The sequence below is a fragment of the Dryas octopetala genome, chromosome 2 (genome assembly GCF_963921425.1).
Source record: "Dryas octopetala chromosome 2, drDryOcto1.1, whole genome shotgun sequence".
Taxonomy (NCBI): domain Eukaryota; kingdom Viridiplantae; phylum Streptophyta; class Magnoliopsida; order Rosales; family Rosaceae; genus Dryas; species Dryas octopetala.
This window is the reverse complement of record NC_141367.1, coordinates 23662617-23679813: the sequence shown is the minus strand read 5'-3', so window position 1 is coordinate 23679813 and position 17197 is coordinate 23662617. Positions and strand designations below refer to the sequence as shown.

General features: G+C 36.4%; 8 protein-coding genes across 8 annotated transcripts; 4 read left to right on the top strand and 4 right to left on the bottom strand.

Annotated features, from left to right (window-relative positions):
• Nucleotides 1-2312: 2312 nt before the first annotated feature.
• On the bottom strand, nt 2313-3203 carry LOC147294383 (major strawberry allergen Fra a 1.07-like). The gene is made up of 2 exons (XM_086233748.1): nt 2944-3203; nt 2313-2829 (listed from the first exon to the last, which is right to left on the bottom strand). The coding sequence occupies exons 1-2, from the start codon at nt 3125-3127 to the stop codon at nt 2531-2533; spliced, it is 483 nt and encodes a 160-aa protein (XP_086089874.1). The 5' UTR covers nt 3128-3203; the 3' UTR covers nt 2313-2530.
• A 417-nt stretch (nt 3204-3620) lies between these two features.
• LOC147294382 (major strawberry allergen Fra a 1.08-like) lies at nt 3621-4647 on the top strand. Its single transcript, XM_086230332.1, has 2 exons — nt 3621-4002; nt 4174-4647. Exons 1-2 carry the CDS (start codon nt 3819-3821, stop codon nt 4470-4472), a joined length of 483 nt encoding a protein of 160 aa, XP_086086458.1. The 5' UTR covers nt 3621-3818; the 3' UTR covers nt 4473-4647.
• A 1651-nt stretch (nt 4648-6298) lies between these two features.
• On the bottom strand, nt 6299-7159 carry LOC147294381 (major strawberry allergen Fra a 1.08-like). The gene is made up of 2 exons (XM_086234430.1): nt 6904-7159; nt 6299-6793 (listed from the first exon to the last, which is right to left on the bottom strand). The coding sequence occupies exons 1-2, from the start codon at nt 7085-7087 to the stop codon at nt 6495-6497; spliced, it is 483 nt and encodes a 160-aa protein (XP_086090556.1). The 5' UTR covers nt 7088-7159; the 3' UTR covers nt 6299-6494.
• A 470-nt stretch (nt 7160-7629) lies between these two features.
• LOC147294380 (major strawberry allergen Fra a 1.07-like) lies at nt 7630-8602 on the top strand. The gene is made up of 2 exons (XM_086234462.1): nt 7630-7932; nt 8106-8602. The coding sequence occupies exons 1-2, from the start codon at nt 7749-7751 to the stop codon at nt 8402-8404; spliced, it is 483 nt and encodes a 160-aa protein (XP_086090588.1). The 5' UTR covers nt 7630-7748; the 3' UTR covers nt 8405-8602.
• A 948-nt stretch (nt 8603-9550) lies between these two features.
• LOC147294379 (major strawberry allergen Fra a 1.08-like) lies at nt 9551-10396 on the bottom strand. Its single transcript, XM_086234537.1, has 2 exons — nt 10146-10396; nt 9551-10041 (listed from the first exon to the last, which is right to left on the bottom strand). Exons 1-2 carry the CDS (start codon nt 10327-10329, stop codon nt 9743-9745), a joined length of 483 nt encoding a protein of 160 aa, XP_086090663.1. The 5' UTR covers nt 10330-10396; the 3' UTR covers nt 9551-9742.
• Nucleotides 10397-11712: 1316 nt separating this feature from the next.
• LOC147294378 (major strawberry allergen Fra a 1.08-like) lies at nt 11713-12558 on the top strand. The gene is made up of 2 exons (XM_086234352.1): nt 11713-11969; nt 12080-12558. Exons 1-2 carry the CDS (start codon nt 11786-11788, stop codon nt 12376-12378), a joined length of 483 nt encoding a protein of 160 aa, XP_086090478.1. The 5' UTR covers nt 11713-11785; the 3' UTR covers nt 12379-12558.
• Nucleotides 12559-13608: 1050 nt separating this feature from the next.
• On the bottom strand, nt 13609-14522 carry LOC147294377 (major strawberry allergen Fra a 1.05). Its single transcript, XM_086233456.1, has 2 exons — nt 14214-14522; nt 13609-14062 (listed from the first exon to the last, which is right to left on the bottom strand). The coding sequence occupies exons 1-2, from the start codon at nt 14392-14394 to the stop codon at nt 13761-13763; spliced, it is 483 nt and encodes a 160-aa protein (XP_086089582.1). The 5' UTR covers nt 14395-14522; the 3' UTR covers nt 13609-13760.
• A 985-nt stretch (nt 14523-15507) lies between these two features.
• Nucleotides 15508-16390, top strand: LOC147294376 (major strawberry allergen Fra a 1.07-like). The gene is made up of 2 exons (XM_086233282.1): nt 15508-15776; nt 15891-16390. Exons 1-2 carry the CDS (start codon nt 15593-15595, stop codon nt 16187-16189), a joined length of 483 nt encoding a protein of 160 aa, XP_086089408.1. The 5' UTR covers nt 15508-15592; the 3' UTR covers nt 16190-16390.
• The last annotated feature ends 807 nt before the right edge of the window (nt 16391-17197 follow it).

The window sequence follows — 17197 nt, the reverse complement described above, 5'->3', positions numbered from 1 at the left end:
TATATGGACAAGTCTCTTGTCCCTTCCTCAACAAGAGAATCACTCTGTTGTGACGATTTCACAGCACCTCCCACTCTCTCCTCTCCTGCAACTATTTCTTTACCTTCCTTACCTTTCGTAGCTTGTGCCTCAAGAATTGTTTTCCCACATGTTGAACATTTTGTAAGTTGAGTGGTTTCCACTGCAATTATAATTCTTCTCAAAAGCAAGGGTGTCATTCGAACAGTTTGAATAGGTAATGGGACTTACCAAACCAAAACAAACTTTTTTTGTGATAGCCTGAATTTTTTGTTATGAGTCAATATTTTTGGTTTATCAAACAAATATAATAAATAATGCAAAATACAAACAATCAAGATTTGTTGAAGCCAAAAACCCTTCATTTAAAAACATCGTGGAACCACTATGAATATAGAAAAGTGACAACTGTGACTCACAACTAGACCCTTTCTAGAGAGTCACAAGTAGACCATTTCTAGATCTAGAGAGTAAACATACTTGCACACCACGTAGGCTTGATCACAGTTCTTGCTGACGCCCTGAAAGCACCAACCCATATCAATATGATAAATGTAAAGGTATGGAAGCCTAAAAGGATCTCAACAGGGAACAAATCTCCTAAACTAACCGATCAAAGTACAAAACAGCTAGGAAGTACGACTACTAAAAGGAAAGAGAGAAAATCTTTCTGTAAATATGTTGACGTGTTTCAGTGCAAAAGTGAGAGTCACAGGAACATATATATAATATATAATATAAGTTATAATATATAAACCGAAATCCATATATATAAATGCAGACTTCCTCCTAACCCAACCGCTCAATCAACACAAGATACAAGTTCTATATATTATACATATGATATAACTACGAACATGCCCATTCAGGTGAGAACGTCACCGAGCGTTCAGTGGTAGTTTGTATTCTATATCCTAAGAGAGGATGAGGTGAAAAGATGAAGATTAATTTACCCTTAAAACTTGGCAGAGGAACTGCTTGCCTGTGTTGAAAAAATATTGCCAAGTGCTCGGCGAAATGCGCATGTTTGTTGGTACGCAACTTGATCGAATATGTAATTACGAAACTTAAATTTATATAACAACTTAGGGCTCCTATGGTATATATCCTTCTCAACAATTTATTTTCATATTTGATATTTATAGATGATATAAGGAAGAAAATTTTTTTGGTTTCTGCTTGTTAGTTTGGTTTTGGTCTGTTTGTATTGTTTTCTTTGAGCCTGTGTGGCTGTTTTAATGAAATCCTTCATTTCCTGGCCAGAAAAAAAAAAGGAAGAAAATTTTCACAAAACCTTTTTCAAAATCCAAAAACATAAAATCAATCAGTAGGCAAAAGCAAGTAAGAACATTAATGTGAAAGTGTCCAGCCGCCTAATTTGCACGAGTTTGAACCACTTGTAGCTTGTACTATTAAATTTCAATGATATTACTGAGTAGATGTCATCACACACGACTAACCTTGACTAGACTTAACAATAATACATGACTCAGGTTTTGGCTAGGAAATTACAAAATATTGCACTAACAAATGTAAAGTAAGCTAGAAAAGAATTACCTGTGCCCGTATTATAGTATTATTTGTGTATACTTTTAATACTTATATGAATATATACACACACATATATACATCGATAAAATTCAGTTTATTCCAGTACTTACTTAGTAAAACCAAACCAAACCAAACCAATTTTTTTTTTTTTTTTGTGTGGGTATTTTTCAGTTTCAATTTTTTAGTTTTCAACTTGAATAAAATGTTTCCTAAAACTGTATCAAACGACACCCCTGCTCAAAACTAAACAATTTCAAAAATAATTACAAGTAAGAATTGGGGGACATAATAGGTTTGAGAAGACATACTTGTATACCTTGGCACAATACGCACAGTGAGAAACATTCATGGCTGCTGTTGAACCCAACACCAGCAGACTCTGTTAGTATATCAATTTTTGGGGTGATTCTCGCATCCACACCCGAGTCATCCACACTTGGTTCGGATGAGATTCTATATGGGAATTTTTTATTCCAATTATATACAAGAAGCTTTTAATTTGTAAAGGATTCTCGCCCAGACAAAATTCCTATATAGGGTTGGCATAAAGGATTTCCGTATAGGCCGGATCCAGTCTGGACCAAGTGTGGATAACCCGGGTGTGGATGCAAAAAGCACTGATCAATTTTGGGCTTCTTTACTCGTTGTCAATTAATTTTAGGTTGAATCTTTACATATTCATTTGTTTTCAAATTGTTGTTCAAGTTGAAAAAAAAAAAAAAAACAGAACACTGCACATTGAATTTGCAACGACTATCAAATGATTTTTGTTTTATTTATTGAGATTGAAATCAAATACAACATTACTCTTTAATCACAACTCCAAATGCAAACCAACGACTGCTCTTGCTTGATACAAAGGAAAATACAAAAATGAAAGCCACACCCTTGAATAAACAGAGAAAGAAGAGGACACATGATTGTTGCCCCTAACATGCAGTATCATCATGCATAGATAAGTTTAGTTGTAGGCATCAGGGTTGCCCAAAAGGTAGTTCTCGATGACCTTGAACAAGCCAGAGGCTCTTTCTTTGCCAGCCTTAACATGCTCTTCCTTGATCTCAACATCACCCTTGGTGTGGTAGTTGCTGGTGCTCTTTATGATGGAACCTCCACTGGGAGATGCCACCAACTTAATCTCATAAGAGATCTTCTCAATCAACTCTGATATCGCATCTCCTTCGATCAAACTGTAGCTGTAGACGAAGTTATCTTTGTCAAGCCCATCAATCTTGTGCTTCACATAGCTGTGTTCACTTCCTGTAAAATCAAAATTTAAGAATTGTTAACCCCATTTTTCTTATTGTGCAGCATGTGACCCCAATATTAAATAAACAAGTCATGAAGAAAAGGGTGCTAATTAAAACTAATTACCTTCACCAAGGTTGATCTTCTTGATGGTTCCAACACCTCCATCTCCTTCAAGGATTTCAGCACTTTTAACTGCCTGCGGGGCAATCTTTGGGATGAGGTTGTCAGAATCAAGGACAAAGGCCTTGAACAATCTAGGTGGAGGAATGACAGAGGTGAACTCAGTTTCATAAGTGAACACACCCATGATGATTTAGAGTTAAGAAGTTGATGAAGGAAAAAATGAAATGTAGAGGAAGCTAAGAGAATTGGTATTGAGGATATTGGATGTGGGAAAGTATGAGGTCTGGAAGTGGTATTTATAGATTTAAGGGTAAAGGCTATGCTGTGTAAAGTGGCCCCCATGGATAAAGGAGTTAGGACAAGCTTTTAATTTTTTTAAAGATTGTTGGCCATGTGAAAAGGAAATTATAATTTTCAATTCAATACATTAATATTTTAGTCAAAGAACGCCACCTCTAGAGGTTGATTAAAAGAATTCAAATTATTATAGCCAACTGGGGTGCTAAGCCAACAATATTGGAATTTCTAATTGAATGTTCTACAACACATGTCTACGTCCACAGACCATTCTGAATGCCTAGTAATATCATATTAAATATATGCACTTGGATTTTTTTGATGATCAGAAGATTAGTATATTACAACTGGTGTGCTAACTCAATAATATCCTAATTCATTGAAAAATTCACTTGTCTAAACTCTTTGATCTGCAGGGGACACTTAACAGTTTGCACACCATGACCTTCAGCCTGAATCTATAAATAGCACCTCCATTGCTCACATATTCCCACATCACAAAACACCTATACCAATCATCCAATCCTTCCAATTTTCATTATTTCTTTGATCATTTTCTAAGCTCTTAAATTACCATCATGGGTATCTTCACTTATGAAACTGAGTTCACCTCCGTCATCCCTCCACCTAGATTGTTCAAGGCCTTTGTTATCGATGCTGACAACCTCATCCCAAAGATTGCTCCACAAGCAGTTAAAAGCTCAGAAGTTGTTGAAGGTGATGGAGGGGTTGGAACCATCAAGAAGATCAACCTTGGTGAAGGTTAGTATATATGCACCATTATCTCCATGACTGGCTTGTTTAATATGTATACCATCATAATTTTGAAACGAGAAAACATTAGAAATTATTGGGGTCACAGTCAATGCAAAAGATAAAAAGTTAAAACAAAAAGGTTCACAACCATCCTTAAACTTTCATTTTTATATGCAGGAAGTGAGTATAGCTATGTGAAGCACAAGATTGACGGGATTGACAAAGACAACTTTGTCTACAGCTACAGTATGGTTGAAGGGGATGCTATATCAGACAAAATTGAGAAAATATGCTATGAGATTAAATTGGTGGCATCTTCTAATGGAGGTTCCATCATAAAGAGCACCAGTAACTACCACACCATAGGTGAGGTTGAGATCAAGGAAGAGCATGTTAAGGCAGGGAAAGAAAGGGCCTCTGGTTTGTTCAAGGTTATCGAGAACTACCTTTTGGCCAATCCTGAAGCCTACAACTAAACTTGTCTATGAATTATGATACTGCATGCCAGGGGCAACAATCTTCTTTTGTCCTTGTTTCTCTGTCATTGGCCTGGTTTTCAATTTCTTTTTCTTTTTCTTTTCTATTATGATCAAAGAGTAATGTTGTATTTGATTTGAATCTCAATAATAAAGCAAAAATCATTTTATAACCTTTGCAAATTCAGTGTGCAATGTATTTGCTTTTGAGTTTCTTGTTGGAAATTGATTAAAAAAAATAAAAAGGAGGTTTGCTGCTACAGTTTTGTTTGAAAGGAGAAGAACCATGTGTTTATGACACATGATGAAAAAAGGGTGCTGCAGCATGGTGTGATAGAGACAAGCCTCCTTGAAACAAGGAGGGCTATGACAATTGATAGGTAGGGGGCTGAGGAGCTGTGGGCTAGTTGGATCAAGTTGAAAACCAACTCTTGGTCTTTATTAGTTGGCACATTGATGGCTGCCTTTTGTTTGTTGACTTCGGTGGATGAAAGAGTTCACCCACTGCAATTGTTTATAAAAGGCAGCAACCCTTTCATTCAAGTAGCAAGGCATTAGAGAAGCAAGCCTTGTGAGCTTCTGAGTGCAGAGAGGAAACAAGAGTGCAATACTCTTGGGTGAGATAGAGAGTTCTTGGGAAATTCTATGAGTATGGGTGTACAAGGGTTTATGGGATTGGGTTATGTGATGTAACTCAAGTGTGTCTTGTACTATTTGTATTCTCATAGTGAAGAACAAATATCTCTGGTGGATGTAGGCGGAAATTTGCCGAACCACGTTAATCTTGTGTGCATTATTTTTATTTCTCTGTTATTCTTGATATTTCTCTAAAGAAGGATCCTGGAGGGGATTTGGAAATACTCTCAAGTTAATATTGAGAGGTCCAATTTTTCCCAACATTTCTTTCCTTATTTCATGAATTCTACATCAGTCTTCTAAATTTCTCAGTAAATGGTCAACTTAGACAACAAAGTGGAAAAGAAAAGTTTCTAAGTGAAAGTTAGAGCATCTAACATAAAACTGAGTGGAGGGGTTAGGTTTTAACATGGATTTATTATATTGAATTATTGATGATATGCAACACTGTGTGGTTAAACTGGGTTTGATTCATCAGCGAATTGTCATAAATGGAACTCTGGATTAACAAACCTAGAGTGCTACTGGAAAAATGTCTTCAGAAGTTGGAGAAATAACCTATAAAGTTTTGTATATCAGAGCACACTAATGTCATTACCCCTCTGTATATATAAAGCCCTGCCACTAAATCGATACATTCAGTAGAAATTTAGATGCATTTAGCCTCTAAACATTAATGGCTGACGTTAATCCCAGCAGCTAGCCTCTGTTGAATGGAAGTCAAGTCTCTGGTCTAGAATAAAAGAAATAACAAGCGTGAGCAGTGAGCCTATATTTTAACAGAAGTCAAATAACTGAATTTGATCCATAGAAGTCAAAACACCAGACCAAGTAGAACCACATCTATCCCACACATTCCTACAGACACTCTCATTAAAAGGACAACAAAAAAACTACATAGCACACACCCAACATAAGATCTAGGAGCAAATAACTGAATTTGATCCATAGTAGCTAATCTGCCTCTCATATCCAACTAATAATGCAGTCTCACTTTGGACATTTTAAGCCTTGCATTTCAATGTATAAGATATTGGACCAATCCACTCCTTCAAAATTGATTTGGGTCGAATGTTTTAACTTTAATAGATAATACTTTTATTTTCCGATTGTTGTCTCAGTTGGCCCTGAAATTTAGAAGATCGATGGACATGGAATAAAAACATGGCACACCAAATTTGTGAAGTCAATCAAATGATATTTGTTTCATTTATTGAGATTGAAATCAAATACAACATTACTCTTTAATCAGAACTCCAAATACAAAACAAAGTCTGTTCTGGCTTGATAGAAAAGAAAAAACAAAAATGAAAGCCACACACTTGAATAAACAGAGAAAGGAGGACACATGATTGTTGCCTCTATCATGTAGTATCATACAGATTCTTAGTTGTAGGCATCAGGATTGGCCACAAGGTGGTTCTCAATGATCTTGAACAAACCAGCAGCCCTTTCTTTTCCTGCCTTGACATGCTCTTCCTTGATCTCGACATCACCCTTAGTGTGATATGTGCTGCTGCTCTTGATGATCGAACCTCCATCAGAAGATGCCACCAACTTAGTCTCATAAGAGATTTTCTCAATTTTGTCAGATAAGGCATCTCCTTCAATCATGCTGTAGCTGTACACAAAGTTATCTTTGTCAATCCCGTCAATTTGGTGCTTCACGTAACTGTATTCACTTCCTGCATGTACGTAAAATGAAAATGTAAGGATGCATAGTTATCAAAATTATGATACTTCTTTCAAGACATAGTAAACAACCAAGTCACTAGAGGCAATGGCGGTAACTAACCTTCACCAAGGTTAACCTTCTTGATGGTTCCAACACCTCCATCTCCTTCAAGGATTTCAGAACTTTTGACTGCCTGTGGAGCAATCTTTGGGATGAGGTTGTCAGCATCAAGAACAAAGGCCTTGAACAATCTAGGTGGTGGGATGACGGAGGTGAACTCGGTTTCGTAAGTGAAGACACCCATGTTGATGATTTAGAGTTAATAAGTTGTTGAATGAAATAATGAAATTTGGAGGAAGCTAAGAGAATTGATAACGAGGATATTGGGTGTGGGAAAGTATGAGCACTGGAGTGGTATTTATAGGTTTAAGGGTGAAGGATATGTTGTGCAAAGTGGCCCTCAAGGGTGGCTTGTTGCCCATGTGAACATTTTAGTCAAAGAAGGCTACCTCTCTAGAAGCTGATTTAAAATATTCAACTTGTTATGACCAACTGGTGTGCTAAGTCATTAAAATCAAAACTTCTAATAGAATGTTTTAAAACCAATTAAGGTCTACTTACATAGTCCATTCTGAATGGCTAGTAATATCATATTGAATCTACTTGGATTGTTTGATGATCAGAATATTACAACTGGTGTGCTAACTCAATAGCATGCTAATTCATTGATTGAAAATTCCAACTTCCTTTTCAGATGGACACATTCATTGAAAAATTCACTTGTTTAAACTCTTTGATCTGCAGGAGACACTTTACAGTTACACCGTGACCTTCAGCCTCAATCTATAAATAGCACCTCCCATGCTCACATTTTCCCAAATCACAAAACACCAACACCAAATTATCCAATCCTTTCAAATTTCCATTCTTTCTTAGATCATTTTCTAAGCTCTTAAGTCATCAGCATGGGTGTCTTCACTTATGAAACTGAGTTCACCTCTGTCATCCCACCACCTAGATTGTTCAAGGCCTTTGTCGTTGATGCTGACAACCTTATTCCAAAGATTGCTCCACAAGCAGTTAAAAGTGCTGAGATTGTTGAAGGAGATGGAGGGGTTGGAACCATCAAGAAGATTAACCTCGGTGAAGGTTAGTTTGCCCCATTTTGTTCACTGACTTTATTGTTTAACATATATCTTGGAAGCACTATCTAAAATCATAATTCTGAAAACAAAACTATCACAAATATATTGGGGTCACATTTATTGGAAAAAAAAGAAAAAACTTTGATGACCATCCTTAACTTTTCATTTTTCATGCAGGAAGTGAATACAGCTATGTGAAGCACAAGATTGACGGGATTGACAAAGATAAGTTTGTCTACAACTACAGTTTGATTGAAGGAGATGCTATATCAGACAAAATTGAGAAAATCTCTTACGAGATTAAATTGGTGGCATCTGCTGATGGCGGTTCCGTCATAAAGAGCACCAGCAACTACCACACCATTGGTGAGGTTGAGATCAAGGAAGAGCATGTTAAGGCAGGGAAAGAAAGGGCCTCTGGTTTGTTCAAGGTTATCGAGAACTACCTTTTGGGCAACCCTGATGCCTACAACTAAACTTATCTATGCATGATACTGTATGTTAGGGGCAACAATCTTCTTTTACATGTCCTGCTTTCTTTGCCATTGGCTTGTTTTTCATTTTCATTTCTATCGTGGCAGAGCAGTCTCTGCTCGCACTTCGGGTTATGACAAATTGTAATGTTGTATTTGATTTCAATCACAATAAATAAAGCAAAAATCATTTGAGATAAAGTCTTTTCAAATTGGCTGTGCAATGTTTTCAGTCTTGAGTTTTATTTCCTGATTTCATGAATTCTACATCAGCCTTTTAAACCTCTCTGTAATGGGTGAACTTAGACAACAAAAGTGAAAAAGAAAAGAGTGTATGTTAAAGTTTGGACATCTATCTTATAACTAATTGCAATGAGTGGAGAGATTAGAATTTTGTGATTTTGATATTGATGACATGAAGCATGGTTGGCCAAACGGGTTATGATACATGGATGAATTGTCATATCTGGATTAACAAACTTAGCTTGCTCTGCCTACTGGATCAGTAAACGAAGTAGATAATTTCATTTTCGTTTGATTACAACAATAACAAAGTTGGTAAAATGTCTTCTGATGTTGGAGAAAAGATCTGAATATGGAGGGCACATGACAGGTTTAAGAAGGCATAGCTTTGTACACCGAAGCACAATACAGCCTCTGAAATTGGAGAAAGTATATACTTTTTTTTCTTTTTTGGATTTGGGGTTTCTTGAAAAATTGTAATTGTTTTAATTTAATGACAACTTCTTAATTGCTAGAGTCAGGCAGATTCCAAGCATGAGCAGTGAGCCTATTGCCAGGAGTGTCTCTAAGTTTGAAAGAACCCGACCTGCATGTAGCAGAGAGAACAAGATGAGATTGGAGCACCAGATCACTAGACAACACATTCACCAAAAGAACTCAAAAGAACAAGTAGGAGAGGATCTCAAAACTGGAACTACATGGCACACACTCAATAAGCATCTCCTGCCAATTAATTTTGGGTTGGATGTTACAACTTCAACAAATATACTTTTTTTTTTTTTGTTGTCTAAGCTGGCTTCAAAACTTAGAAGACCAATGTGGAATTCACGAAAATGAGAAAAAATAAAAAAAATTCCCACCAGATTTGCAAAGACTATCAAGTATCATCAAATGATTTATGTTTTATTCATTGAGATTGAAATCAAATACAACATTACTCTTTAATCATAGCCCCAAAGTGCAAGCCAGAGCCTGCTTTGGCATAATATCAAGAAAAAAAATTAAAAGCCACACCGTTGAAAAAACAGAAAAAAGGAGGACAGAAGATTGTTTCCACTATCACAATTGACATGCAGTATCATAGATGGTTTTAGAGATTTAGTTGTAGGCCTCAGGATTGGCCACAAGGTGGCTCTCAATGATCTTGAATAAACCAGCAGCCCTTTCTTTGCCTGCCTTAACATGCTCTTCCTTGATCTCCACTTCACCCTTAGTGTGGTATGTGCTGCTGCTCTTAATGATGGAACCTCCATCAGCAGATGCCACCAACTTGGTCTCGTAAGAGATCTTCTCAATTTTGTCAGACAAGGCATCTCCTTCAATCATGCTGTAGCTGTACACAAAGTTATCTTTGTCAATCCCGTCAATCTGGTGCTTCACATAACTGTATTCACTTCCTGCACGTACCCAAAATGAACATATAAGGATATATGGTGCATGCATTCAACATATTATAGTTAAACAAATTAACAAGTTATGGAGATGGATTAAACTAATTTACCTTCACCAAGGTTAACCTTCTTGATGGTTCCAACGCCTCCATCTCCTTCAAGGATTTCAGAACTTTTGACTGCCTGTGGAGCAATCTTTGGGATGAGGTTGTCAGCATCAAGAACAAAGGCCTTGAACAATCTAGGTGGGGGGATGACAGAGGTGAACTCAGTTTCATAAGTGAACACACCCATGATGATTTTTAGGACTACTTAATAACTTGATGAAAGAAGTAAGGAAATGTGAAGGAAGCTAAGAGAATTGATGATATTGGTGTAGGAAAGTGTGAGCACTAAAGGTGGTATTTATAGATTAAGGTTGAAGGGTATGTGAATGTGTAAGTGGCCCCCATGGAATATTGGATAATACAAGTTTGGACAAGTTTTAAATTTTTCAATGGATGTTGGCCATGTGAAAAGCAATGTAGCCAAGAAAAACCCGAAGCCGCCTCTAAAACTTATTCCTACCAACCTGTTTGTGCTAAGTGCTAAGCAATTAATTAACATAGCCCTCCAAGGTTAACCTGTTGTGATAAAAGAACTTTTGTTTTAGTCAAAGAAGGCACCTTAATCCGAATTAATTTAGAACCCAATTGGTCTTTTAGATCGTGTGCTAGACGATGTAGACAAAAGAGCCAATGGGGTCAGGTTCTGGATGGTCTTCCAACTTCAATTCTGAATTTCCAATGGCTTCGTTCACAGTTTACAGAAATTCTGGGTCATAAAAGTTTACTACATCATCAAAATTAATTTAAAAAAAAAGTTACACAACTTTGGTTTAATACTTGGACAGTAAGAAGTTCATCAGCTTACATAGCGTTGACCTGCAACTACTGCTCATATACATTCTTACAATCACATTCTTCACTTTTGGTTGTTTAGGAAGCTGAAGTTTTTTTTTTCCTTAGTTCTGATTTTTGGTTTCAAGACGTGCTTAGTTGTTTTTGATTCCACAATGGCAGTTGGCAGTCAACATTGGCTATTGATACCTTATTTCATTTTTCTTGGTTCAAGACTTTGAAGCCTGTTGATGACCATCTAATAATTAATCACCCTGGTACCCAGTTTCGTATTATGTTGATCTTGATGACCATGAACTTAATTCTGGCAATGTCATAATTTTCAAACAGGGTTCACTAAAACAGAGATCTCTTTCTTTGAAAAACCTTACTTATGACCGACTTTTATCAGTCTATAAGTTGTAGAACTGACTACATTATCAGTTAATTAACTGTGTAATTGTGGCCCAGTTAAAATGATGCTTCTCTTTTTCACATTAGGATAACATATCTGTCATCAAACAGGTTGCTAAAACCCATCAATTAGGATATTCAGTATATAATTGATGTTAAGTAGCAACACTTGTTGGAATATTTGGGATTTTCAATTCAACTAATGGGGGCGGCTTCTTAGACTTAATTAACAATAATCCATTAAATTGAAAATTATGGCGTGCTTTTCACATGGAAAATTTCATTGAAATCTTTGATTTACAAGGGACACCTTACACACTCTAACCTTCAGCCTCAATCTATAAATAGCAACCCCAATGCTCACATTTTCCCACACCACAAAACATCCCAACCAATTATCCAACCCTTCCTAACTTTCATCTTTCTTTGATCATTTTCTAAGCTCTTAAATCATCAACATGGGTGTCTTCACTTACGAAACCGAGTTCACCTCCGTCATCCCACCACCTAGATTGTTCAAGGCCTTTGTTCTTGATGCTGACAACCTCATCCCAAAGATTGCTCCACAGGCAGTCAAAAGTTCTGAAATCCTTGAAGGAGATGGAGGTGTTGGAACCATCAAGAAGGTTAACCTTGGTGAAGGTTAGTTACCGCCATTGCCTCTAGTGACTTGGTTGTTTACTATGTCTTGAAAGAAGTATCATAATTTTGATAACTATGCATCCTTACATTTTCATTTTACGTACATGCAGGAAGTGAATACAGTTACGTGAAGCACCAAATTGACGGGATTGACAAAGATAACTTTGTGTACAGCTACAGCATGATTGAAGGAGATGCCTTATCTGACAAAATTGAGAAAATCTCTTATGAGACTAAGTTGGTGGCATCTTCTGATGGAGGTTCCATCATCAAGAGCAGCAGCACATACCACACTAAGGGTGATGTCGAGATCAAGGAAGAGCATGTCAAGGCAGGAAAAGAAAGGGCTGCTGGTTTGTTCAAGATCATTGAGAACCACCTTGTGGCCAATCCTGATGCCTACAACTAAAACCATCTATGATATATGTACTCCATGTGTTAGGGGCAACAATCTTCATTTGTCCTGCTTTCTCTGTCATTGGTGTGGCTTTCATATTTTCTTTTTCTTTTCTACCAAGCCAGAGATTGTTTTGGCTTGCACTTCGGCTTATGACAAATTGTAATGTTGTATTGAATTCCAATCTCAATAAATAAAGCAAAAATCACTTGCTGTTTTAAATTAGAAGTTAAAGAACTTTGGTTTTATGTACTTGTTACTGTAAGAAGTTCATGAGCTGTTTCTGCATACATAGCCTGCAACTGGTGTTCATATGCTTACAAATTATCTTAATTTTAGCTGAAGTTATTTCTTCTTCTTTTCATCTTTGGGTTTCAAGACTTGTATATTTTCTTTGATAAAAAAAATTAATGGCAACTGACAGTCAACATTGCCTGTTGATACCTTTCATTTTTCTTTGGTTCAAGACTTGCTTATTGTCTTCAATGATGCTACAGTTTTTTTTCCTACATGACTTGACTGGAAAACTCCACAACCAATGGAACAATTATTTGAGGTTGGAAATGTAATATTAAAGACAATAATGATTGTTATAATTGATAGCATACATAATCTAATCTAGTTCAACAACACAAGGATTCAAGGGCTGTGATTCAATTGGATCATGGATGAGGTGGCATAATCTGGTAGATACTGTTAGAGTCTGGTAGTTAAAGTCTGTTATATACAGCTGTTAAATGTTGCTGCAACAGTTCCATTAGTTGGCTAATCTCGGTTAGATGCATGTAATAGTAATACAGCTTTGTAACAGTTCCATTAGTTTTCATTTCAAACGGGATATTACCAACGGTTGTCTCATCCCTGTTGGTAATAGAGTCTTTAACAATGACTTTCTGCCATTGGTAATGAAGAAATTTTTTGTAGTGTGTTTGGGAAATGAGAAAGCAGAGCAATATTTTCCTCTGAAATTCCAGTCTTTTCAAGGACAAGATGATAACCTTTTTCAATATTAAGGAAGGCTAAGAAATGTGAAACCTCATCACAATACAAACATGAAACAGGCAAATAATTAATGGAGAAATCAATCTAAAAACCTTAATCATGTTCATGGTTTGAGGACTGCAGGGGGTAGTGGAAGGCAGGTCATCAAACATTAGACTTTGTATGGATTCTTAATTAAATCTCATTAGATACCAACAAATTATTAAGTATAAAATGAAATCAAAGAGACTGATGGGCAAGTTATAGCTTAAAATGATTATCATTATTTTATAGAAATAATACAACATTAATCAATCTTTTAATATTCCAACTGGAATATCATGAACTGGAGTACAACAAACATGTGACTGATAATGACAGAGCTGGTAAAACACAAGCAAATATAAACAAGTTTAGGCATTGTAGGCATCAGGGTTTGACAAGAGGTAGCCTTCAACAAGCTTGAAGAGATGAGAAGCCTTCTCTTTACCAGCCTTAACATGCTCTTCTTTGATCTCAACATCACCCTTGGTGTGATAGTTACTGGTGCTCTTGATGATGGATCCTCCATCAGAAGATGCCACCAATTTGGTCTCATAAGAGACTTTCTCAATCTTGTCAGATATGGCATCTCCTTCAATCAAACTGTAACTGTAAACAAAGTTATCTTTGTCAATCCCATCGATCCTGTGCTTTACGTAGTTGAATTGGCTGCCTGCAAATTAAAACAGAGATAAATAAATTAGGATGCTTGTTACATTTCCTTGTTTAAGTTCAGGAAATATAAAAAAAAAAAAGTGACCATGTATAGATCAGAATAAGAACTGTACTGACTACTGAATCAAGTAAAGATCATGTCAACTAACCTTCGCCGAAGGTAATTTTCTTGATGGTTCCAACACCTCCATCTCCTTCAACAATCTCAGCACCTTTCACTGCTTGGGGAGCAATCTTTGGGATGAGGTTGTCTGCATCAAGGATAAAGGCCTTGAACAATCTAGCCGGGGGGATAACAGAGGTGAACTCAGTTTCATAAGTGAACACCATTATGAGTTTTTGACTTGGAACTTGGAAAATGATCAAAGGAAGAGTATAAGAGAGAATTGCTTCAACTACAAAGAGAGTTTGAGTTGGAGAGAAGAGAATGCAGTATGTGGTTTTTTATAGATAATGAGGTTAAAGGTTAACTGTGTGAACTCCCTCTAGATCATTGATGAGTTTGTGCAAGTTGCTACTACAACTCTATCCGATGTCTCCTCAATGACCTGGAAAAATTAAAATAACTTTAGTCAAAGAAAGCAACCCCAAAGAACCCAATTGGGTTTTAGAGGTTCTAGATGGCCTTCCAACTTCAATTTGAATTTTCAATAGCTTCATTCACAGTTTGCACAAATGGTGTCGGCCATGAGAGTGAACTACATCAAGATACAGAAATTAGAGATCTAACTTTGGTTACAAGTCTTTTGACTGTAAGAACTTTATGACTCATCATTTCTGCATACATAGCCTGACCCTGCAGCTTATATAAATTCTTACAATGGTCACACTTTTCACTCGTGGTAGTATAGGAATCTTTAATTGCAACTGAATTTTTTTTTTTTTTTTGTTATTTTGGGTTTGAAGACTTGTTTAGCTGCTCTGATTCAACAATGCCAACTGGCAGTCAACATCTTGATGCGTACCTTTTTTTATCTTTGATACCTTTTTTGATATTTGGTACCTTTGATTTTTCTTTGATTTAAGACTTGCTTATTGTCCTGATGTGCTGCAGTACTTATTTTCTTATACGATTGGAAAAATCTACTTCACCAACAACCAAAGCAACATTTATTGAGGTTGGCAATGTGTTCCATGGCAAGACCTATTAATCTATGTTAGCAGGGAAAAAAGTGAAAATAATAAAAGACATGTTAGTAACACTGGTTGGAATAAATTGGATGTTTCTTTTTCAAATCAACTATTGAAGGCGGCTTTCTTAGACTTTTAAACAATAATTCATTGAATTTAAAATCTAAATTCCTTATCACATGGAGTTGATGGAGACATTCTTTGAAAACTCAACACTTTGATTTGCATACTACAGGGGACACTCCACAGTTTACACACCCTGACCTTCAGCCGCAAAATCTATAAATAACACCCCCAATGCTCACATTTCCAACATCTCAAACCACCAATACCAATTCCAATCCTTCCAGATTCTCATTCTTTCTTTGATCATTTTCTAGGCTCTTAAATCGTCAACATGGGTGTGTTCACTTATGAAACTGAGTTCACCTCTGTCATCCCACCACCAAGATTGTTCAAGGCCTTTGTCCTTGATTCTGACAACCTCATCCCAAAGATTGCCCCACAGGCAGTTAAAAGTTCTGAAATCCTTGAAGGAGATGGAGGTGTTGGAACCATCAAGAAGATCAACCTTGGTGAAGGTAATTAGTTTTAATTAGCATCCTTATCTCCATGACTTGTTTATTTAATATTGGGGTCACATGTTGCACAGTAAGAAAAATGGGGTTAACAATTCTTAAATTTTGATTTTACAGGAAGTGAACACAGCTATGTGAAGCACAAGATTGATGGGCTTGACAAAGATAACTTCGTCTACAGCTACAGTTTGATCGAAGGAGATGCGATATCAGAGTTGATTGAGAAGATCTCTTATGAGATTAAGTTGGTGGCATCTCCCAGTGGAGGTTCCATCATAAAGAGCACCAGCAACTACCACACCAAGGGTGATGTTGAGATCAAGGAAGAGCATGTTAAGGCTGGCAAAGAAAGAGCCTCTGGCTTGTTCAAGGTCATCGAGAACTACCTTTTGGGCAACCCTGATGCCTACAACTAAACTTATCTATGCATGATGATACTGCATGTTTAGAGGCAACAAAATCTTCTTTTGGATGTCCTGCTTTCTCTGTTTTTGGCTTGCTTTTCATTTTCATTTCTATCAAGGCAGAGCAGTCTCTGGCTTGCAATTTGGGTTATGACAAAATATATTGTTGTATTTGATTTCAATCTCAATAAATAAATCAAAAACCATTTGATATATAGATTTTGCAAATTCAATGTGTAGTTTATTATTTGTTGAATGCCTTTGGGGAACCCATATAAAAGAGTCCAGAAAATCCATTATAGCACTCAAAATAAAAGAATTCCAGTTCTGTTTAATTAATGTACGTTGTCCTCAAATGGGTTTGCAAAGTCAATTAATTTGATTAATATCAAAGGGCCAGCATAGCGAGTACAGTTAATGGACACTTTGAACCAGTACCTTATCCATGTTGAAGCAGGGCAGCCCCTATATATGACTGATTAGTCAGACCTCAAGTCTTCAAGACTTAAGTCTAATTCAATGATTGAATTCATTCTAATGTTTGGTTAACCCTTATAATAAAATCAAATATAAAATGTACTGACAAATATACCCATAAGTTTAAATAGTAAGTATAAACAATATCATGGTCAAAGATGTGAAACAGAAAATTCGAGACTTGGATCCCGAACAAAAGACTTAGGACCTTAAACATCAAATACGGTAATAGAACCCAATACCCTAAACCTAGGGAGTTGGATTCGGTCCTCAGTTCGTGATGTTAAGTCTTGAATCCGTAGTTTTAGTTTGAAAATTTAAATATAAGTTAAGTGAATGGTAAGAATAAAATGAGCATCGTTACCATTTTATTTTGGAATGAGAATGCTCATTCTCACTGACATGTGTGAACCAAACATTGAAACAATTCAAATATAACAAATGGTTCTATTCCACTCAACCAAATGCCACCTAAATTATTCCATATGATAGGCTACAACAAAGTAAATCCTTTCTTTAAATTCTTCCCTACCCTGACTCTGA

Bases quoted from the DNA above. Each gene is read 5' to 3' on its own strand.
- LOC147294383 (XM_086233748.1), bottom strand. From the start codon at position 3,127: ATGGGTGTGTTCACTTATGAAACTGAGTTCACCTCTGTCATTCCTCCA. The intron at 2,830-2,943 runs GTAATTAGTTTT...TTGATTTTACAG, and splicing joins GAAGATCAACCTTGGTGAAG to GAAGTGAACACAGCTATGTG.
- LOC147294382 (XM_086230332.1), top strand. From the start codon at position 3,819: ATGGGTATCTTCACTTATGAAACTGAGTTCACCTCCGTCATCCCTCCA. The intron at 4,003-4,173 runs GTTAGTATATAT...TTTTATATGCAG, and splicing joins GAAGATCAACCTTGGTGAAG to GAAGTGAGTATAGCTATGTG.
- LOC147294381 (XM_086234430.1), bottom strand. From the start codon at position 7,087: ATGGGTGTCTTCACTTACGAAACCGAGTTCACCTCCGTCATCCCACCA. The intron at 6,794-6,903 runs GTTAGTTACCGC...ACGTACATGCAG, and splicing joins GAAGGTTAACCTTGGTGAAG to GAAGTGAATACAGTTACGTG.
- LOC147294380 (XM_086234462.1), top strand. From the start codon at position 7,749: ATGGGTGTCTTCACTTATGAAACTGAGTTCACCTCTGTCATCCCACCA. The intron at 7,933-8,105 runs GTTAGTTTGCCC...TTTTTCATGCAG, and splicing joins GAAGATTAACCTCGGTGAAG to GAAGTGAATACAGCTATGTG.
- LOC147294379 (XM_086234537.1), bottom strand. From the start codon at position 10,329: ATGGGTGTGTTCACTTATGAAACTGAGTTCACCTCTGTCATCCCCCCA. The intron at 10,042-10,145 runs GTAAATTAGTTT...GGGTACGTGCAG, and splicing joins GAAGGTTAACCTTGGTGAAG to GAAGTGAATACAGTTATGTG.
- LOC147294378 (XM_086234352.1), top strand. From the start codon at position 11,786: ATGGGTGTCTTCACTTACGAAACCGAGTTCACCTCCGTCATCCCACCA. The intron at 11,970-12,079 runs GTTAGTTACCGC...ACGTACATGCAG, and splicing joins GAAGGTTAACCTTGGTGAAG to GAAGTGAATACAGTTACGTG.
- LOC147294377 (XM_086233456.1), bottom strand. From the start codon at position 14,394: ATGGTGTTCACTTATGAAACTGAGTTCACCTCTGTTATCCCCCCGGCT. The intron at 14,063-14,213 runs GTTAGTTGACAT...TTTAATTTGCAG, and splicing joins GAAAATTACCTTCGGCGAAG to GCAGCCAATTCAACTACGTA.
- LOC147294376 (XM_086233282.1), top strand. From the start codon at position 15,593: ATGGGTGTGTTCACTTATGAAACTGAGTTCACCTCTGTCATCCCACCA. The intron at 15,777-15,890 runs GTAATTAGTTTT...TTGATTTTACAG, and splicing joins GAAGATCAACCTTGGTGAAG to GAAGTGAACACAGCTATGTG.